Here is a 6514-nt window from a genome sequence, read left to right as displayed (position 1 = left end):
TCCATACAATGCATTTATACACCTTGGAATTTACAGTTTAAACCACGGTTGGAAACCTGCGATAATCAAAATGTAGCTGCCACATTTAAATATGCATTTAAAGCTCTGTTTGCTTTAACCGTGTTTATCTCCAGAGAGTTCCAGAATCAAGAACCAGAGAGGTTACTGAGAGATGAGCTGGGTATCTTATCGCTGGGTGGTCGAGAGGTGCCCCGGCTGCCTGTGTAACCGAATACAGCCTTGTGTTGTCAGTGCATTCTCTCAGGCCCTTCAAGTCCCCTTGAGCAGCAATACGAAGAGTTATAAATTACTCTAAAACCATCGAAATCAAATGAAACCAAAGCAGAACAAGAGCGGAAAGACGGATGAAGTCCACGCACTACTAAAATGTCAGCACTTATTCGTCCCGTGCTTCGCTTTTCTATACTCTTACACATCAGTACTAAAAGTCAGGGGTACAAAAATAGATCTCTTTTTTTTTCTTGAGATGTTTTTTTTTTTCCTTATTTTTTGTTATTTTAGAAAATTCATAAAAAACTAAAGGTTAGGTATATTGTTGCTCAGTACAAAAAAATGTTTTAGGAGTCCACAAGAGGAGTCTGTTCATTGTTTGAGAAAGTCTCTCGCTCTCTGTCCTCTCCTTTTCTCCGGCTTCACTCTTCAACGCTCTCCTGAGTAGCGGGTGCGTTTAGTCCGTCTGTTGAAAGGGTAGTTGATGAAATCAAAGGGTCTGTGCTCTGCGATTTGGTGTCCCTTGGGCAGCCTCTTCATGAAGTGGACTTCCCGCTGGTGTTGCCTGGTTTTGGAGCCCTTGCGGGGTCTGCCTTTGCGTGTGAAGGCCATGTACCAGCCTTCGTACTTCACATTCTGTAGAGCTGTATAGTTGTTCTCCAGGACTATCTCTGTGAAAATGCAGTCTTTCCCCTGACCGTTTTTCTGTGAGGACAAGACAAAGACAAAATTTTTAGCTCCTGATTGATGGGAAATATGAAGCTTATCGAAAAGTATTTTGGAAAATGTCTGCTCCAGTTTACATAGGGTTTCCCCATACGCACACACAGCATATGCTTAAGTCATTACGATCCAAGATCAAGAGAGAGAAATGACAGCAAAAACCAATGACTTTCCCCTTTCAGTAAACACCAGTGCGGATTCATCCTCTGAGAAAAATAGTTCTTCTAATGTTCATTATAAAGGCATAAAACCTTATTATGTTGAGTCCAGAACGTTACGGTAATATTTTACTTTCTCCAGGACATTAGAAAAATAGATGAACCACTCTAAAAAAAGATGTAAATGTACTTTATAGGCATCTGTGGTTCCATAAAGAACACTTCCACTGCATAAAAGGTACTTTCATAGTGGATAAAGGTTATTAAAATGTTCTTCGCAATATGGTTATTTTAAGAACTGTTTATTGAAAGGTTCTTTGAGGGACCCAAAATGGTTCTTCTAAGGCATCACTACAAAAAAAAAAAAAAAAGCCTTTTAGAATGTTTATTTTTAAGACCGTATATGGTATAGATGGCTTCTAGTATAGGCGTCGCATCATTTTACGTTCATAACATCAGGACCTTTAAACATTATCTGGCCAGTAAATGTAAATGGGGTAAGGAGCCAAACCAGGAGTCCAAACCTTTCCCCAGCCTCTTAACAAAATGGCCTGTTAAAAATGTCGAGTCCAAAACAGAAAAAAACACTTCCATATCAACCAATAAAAAACAACAACAGAAAAAAACCCTCTCTCATGCAGGCTGTCGTTGGGCGGCCAATATGTCAGATAGCATAAGATCAGGGGTGCCAAGCAGATGGTCCACCTGGCAGGGTGCTGGGAGGTGGGGGCCGAACCTCCATCCCACTTTATTACCATTCACAGCAAGGAGAAGGCACAAATCCACATTGGAACAAGAGTAGCCAGCTAAAAAAAGGAAGAAAGATCCCATTCTTCACACTCGATTTTACCTACTGCAACCAGGAAACGTCTCGTGCCCACTAACAAATAAAAATATAAAACTCTTGTTTGATTTTCTAAACGATCTCCTTGATAATGATACATTTGGGGATGTCTATAAGCAATCGAACACTAAAAATTACTACATGACTATATGAGTGGAATTTCTGAATTTATCTGGTCTTTATCTCCCTAGGTATGAGTTCTTCTAATTTTCATTCATTCAAAATCTTGCAATCTGAACAGAAAAATGACTGAAACATATGCTGTGTGAGTTTATAATACATTATGTAAACTGACCATAACTGACATAATTATTATGACTTTTTCTCATACCTTGCCAATCAGTTTCCCCCTCCTGTTCATACAGATGTAAAAGCCTGTTTCAGCTCCTTTAATTCGAACTCGACTCCCAAATGTGTCCGTCTCCACTATGAGCTTGGCTGTAAAAAAAAAAAAAGAAGAAGAAAAAAGGTTTTTTTATTAGATGATGTGTCTTGAAAAAGTCTAAATTAAATTTCAATAGGAAGACTTCATGAGTAAACACACGTGCACATAGAGATACACATACGAGCATAAATATGTGAAATCCAAAGGGACTACTCTTTAGGATTTATGTAAGCTTAAATTCTAGCAGAATGATAAAAACATGTGCACTTCAATTCTTCTGGAAGGAACCAAAGACTTCCTGGCAGGACTTTCAACTTTTTACCTTTTATGCAAGTACATAAACAATATGTGAATTGTTATCATGTCATCCATGTACCAACAAATAAACAACAAAGAAATGTGAAATATTGAGTTAAATGCACCATTTTGAAAAAGTAAAGGTTTTTTTTTATTAATCATGAAAAGTATAATGACAGTTATAAGATCATAATCACAATTTGCTGGGACATTGTCTTTCCATGATCTATATTCCCCATGCCAAGAATTAGCACTTGCAGCCATTCTCAGATTCAGCCCCCGTACTCTGAGTGATCGTAAAGAGTTATGGTTCAAATGGAGGGGGTCAGATAACCTGCTGGTGAAGAGCCTAACCACAAGCCCAGAGCCGGAGCCAGGCACTGGCCCGAACTAACAGCCCTGCTGTCTCTACAACATGCTCAGGTGACATGGATGTCACCAAAACCATGCAGGGCTAGAGCCAGCCTTCCAAAAATACCACAACAGAGCTGGTAATTATTGGGTTTTTATGTGGCGAAACCACATAAACGAGGGCTACAAATAAAAGAGATCTGATTTAGGTGAAGTAACAAATTAAATATGTAACAGAAACAAATTGTGTGTAGTGTATCTGATATTTTTGCGAGGACTATTTTAACTAACCTTATCATTGTAAAAAATTGTCATATTAAACTCATATAAGACGTAATCACTGATGTATTATTTTATAAAACCAAAGACACGTGTTAATTATAGATTCTAGAAATACTTTATTTAGGCTCTATTTAGATCTGTCAACAGGACCGAATGACCGTAGAAAGCAAATGCGAGGGTCAGAATTCGGCTAGACATATTTTCATCCTGAGCTGGTCGGGAGAGGAGGGGAACGTTCTTCAGGAAATGTTCAGAAGGTTGAAGTAAGATGAGTTCTAATGGCTCTTCCAGACCCGTGCGACTCTCTAGAGACTCACCTTCAACAATCTAGAATCCATTTAACATTTTTTGCGCTCCACTGCTTTTTTAACTTCACCAACTGACCAGATGCCCAACAATTCAAGTGCAGTGTATCATAAAGATCCACAAAATAAAGGAACACAAATATAGTTCCAGTTAGAACCAAAAAGGACATTTTCAGCCTGGTTTCACAAAGAACTTTTTATTCTCTAGCTCTTCAGAAATCCTAAATATTGGGGCTTTGAAACCTACAATGAAATATTATGACCTACAAAGAACCATACAGTCAACTTAACCCCCTATACAGCTGAAAAGGACAACTGAAGAACCTTATTAAACGTGTTCTTCAACGTATTTTTCTTGAATAAGCCAAGTATTTACACGGAAAACGTATTTAAAATCATTCCAAAGAATCACAAATAGTTTAATGATTTTGTGTGAGATAAATAAGAAGAATGCTCTTACCGTGCGCGTCACCATCTTCGGCCATGGCGTTGATTTTCTTGTTAGCCAGAACTTGCACGTGCTTGCCACTGGTTCGACTGTAAAGCTGGTAGGTCCGGATTAGTCTACGGCTGACCCGGTCCGTCACCTTACTTTGCTCACTCACATGCTGTGTAAAATTAGGCGGGGACTGAATGGTTACCTGTCAGAAATTAAATACCATATAATCAATACCTGCACAAATTGCTTCATCATTCGTTCATACGGGCCTATAAATTATACTCCCCTCCATATAGGCTAATCATTTAAATAATATGCTACACTTGCAATGAGAAAATGTATCTGTAACCTTTTCATTTTAAAATGCGCTGAGTGTCATTTGTGGCTTAAAATAAATTACATTTTAAGCCAAATTGCCCTAAACGCTTAAGTTGAGCCCTTTATGTTGTTATGTCCCCACGACATGTTTCATCACTGTCTCGAGGCTGGCATAGGCTGCTTCACGCGCTCATGCCCACGCGCATGTGCCAGTATGTTAGTGTTACCTGCCAGGTTACAGCGCCCACTGTGATACCCATCTGATAAGAACATCCTCTCTTTAGTGTCTTTTAATTTAACGGCTATACTTGCATGTTTTTGCAAAACAACTGTATATATAGCTTAAACAATATAAAATCTTAATTTAGGAGCGCGTGCGGATGCATTATATAGCTAGCTATATTAAAGTATCGATATATGAGAGTATATGCTTTACAGTTTCTCTAACGATAAATAATAATAATAAAGCTTCAAGCATCAAATAAAATGACAGTAAATAAGCATATTTAAAGATGTTGCACATACCTGAGCATAGTAGCAAAACGCAAAGAGGTGAAGGAATCTGCAAAAGAGAAGAAAATCTCACATTAGTCTTGGGAAAGCAAAGCCGTTAATGCGTGACAACAAATAAATAATAAAGCAAATATACTTACAGATAACTCAATCGTGATGGAATGAGTCTCATGTTGATGGACGGGAAGGGCCTCGGGAAAAATTCTGCGTAATTTGCAGGCTTTTAATTTTTTTTTTTTCTTTTCAGGTTTTCCAGTTAAAATGTGTAAAGTCCTGCGCTAGTATCCAAACTGTGACTCGCAACATATGATGAACAGATCAACTGGCAAATTACGAGATCTGCTGCTCAGAAGCAGGAAAAAAAAAAAAATAAATGTCCAGGATATTTTTTTTTTCTTTTTCAGACTGTGACCACTGACAAGTAAAAGCACTAATTGGATTTCCTTCATAAGAACGAGAATAACAAATAAGTGCACTTAACGCAAAACTCACAGCATGTAAACGATTTACTTTTCAAGTTTTAGCGAAAGAGATTGTGATGCACCTAATCATACAGACTCAAGTCTCGTGCTGTCCATGAAGGTGAGGAGCGCAGCAGAAATAGATCCTTTGACGTTTGATCCAGTGAATGTCAGTCAGAGGAGGCAGGACAGTGCATCTGATGAGCTTTCTTCAAGAAGCAGTGCTGTGGACTCTCTTATCCCCTCCTCTTCTACCATTGCCAGTCAGTCTCCAATGTCAACCCCGCTCGCGCTGACACCCCTGGTTAAAATGGTAGGGTTGGTCCTGGAGGAACAAGCCCCCTTTTCAATAGAACAAAAGCAGGGGGGTCTCACCCAAACACCCACCCCAAACCATTTTTTAAATATGCCTGCTTCACCTGAGTCCATACGCACTCTTGAGGAGTTTAGAGGACATTCATAATTTTAGTGAGTAGCCAAATTAGGTTATTTATAATCAGCATTGAGCAGGACATAATTTAAAATAATTATAATAGGTCTAATTACAAATAAAAATATAATCTAACATCCAAATCTTCAATAATCAAGCTAAAATGTGTTCTGATTCTGATTTCAAAACTGAAACCGAGGCTATTGTGCAATGCAGCAGACTGCAGAACTGGTTTGCTGCTGACTTGTGTATTGCAAAAAGAAAGTGTGAGACATATTAAAAGGATTACAGACGATTAGCGGTTTTTTTCTCCAAAGAAAAATCCTTAAAACATCAGAAGGATAACACAGGTGTGAAGTGTCCCATTTCTTGTCATGCACTGACAACGCTCTTTAAACTCACATAAAAGTCTGTATGCCTCTGATATGTTAGGCTATTTTATGTTATAGTAGCTACTAAATCACGCACATACTTAGTTTAAATGCAATGTAAATGTATTTTATTCCTAAAATGCTTAAAAATGTCTGTCAGTTTGAGAAGTGCGAACATATAGGCTTCAGAAAGGGCATTTAGTCAAGCAAAGAAACAGATTAAGTCGATCAATCTATTTCTAATCTGGACTAATTAAACGTCAAAATAAGTCAACCCCACCCTCCATTATGTTACTTTTCAAAAACCTACATCTGAGTAAATTCTGATGGCCCGCCATCACTCAAAAGAGGTCCCCCCCTTATTCGCGGGTGTTTTTTAAAGGGTTACTTTATAGCCCACGCCCGT

At 38.4% G+C, this 6514-nt stretch overlaps 1 protein-coding gene across 1 annotated transcript; it reads right to left on the bottom strand.

The window, feature by feature from the left end:
- Positions 1-610: 610 nt before the first annotated feature.
- Positions 611-5018, bottom strand: fgf8a (fibroblast growth factor 8a). The gene is made up of 5 exons (XM_067385280.1): positions 4987-5018; positions 4859-4895; positions 4037-4217; positions 2288-2394; positions 611-936 (listed from the first exon to the last, which is right to left on the bottom strand). Exons 1-5 carry the CDS (start codon positions 5016-5018, stop codon positions 661-663), a joined length of 633 nt encoding a protein of 210 aa, XP_067241381.1. The 3' UTR covers positions 611-660.
- Positions 5019-6514: the final 1496 nt, after the last annotated feature.

Source organism: Chanodichthys erythropterus, chromosome 5, assembly GCF_024489055.1.
Source record: "Chanodichthys erythropterus isolate Z2021 chromosome 5, ASM2448905v1, whole genome shotgun sequence".
Taxonomy (NCBI): domain Eukaryota; kingdom Metazoa; phylum Chordata; class Actinopteri; order Cypriniformes; family Xenocyprididae; genus Chanodichthys; species Chanodichthys erythropterus.
This window is presented reverse-complemented; position numbering and strand designations above follow the sequence as displayed.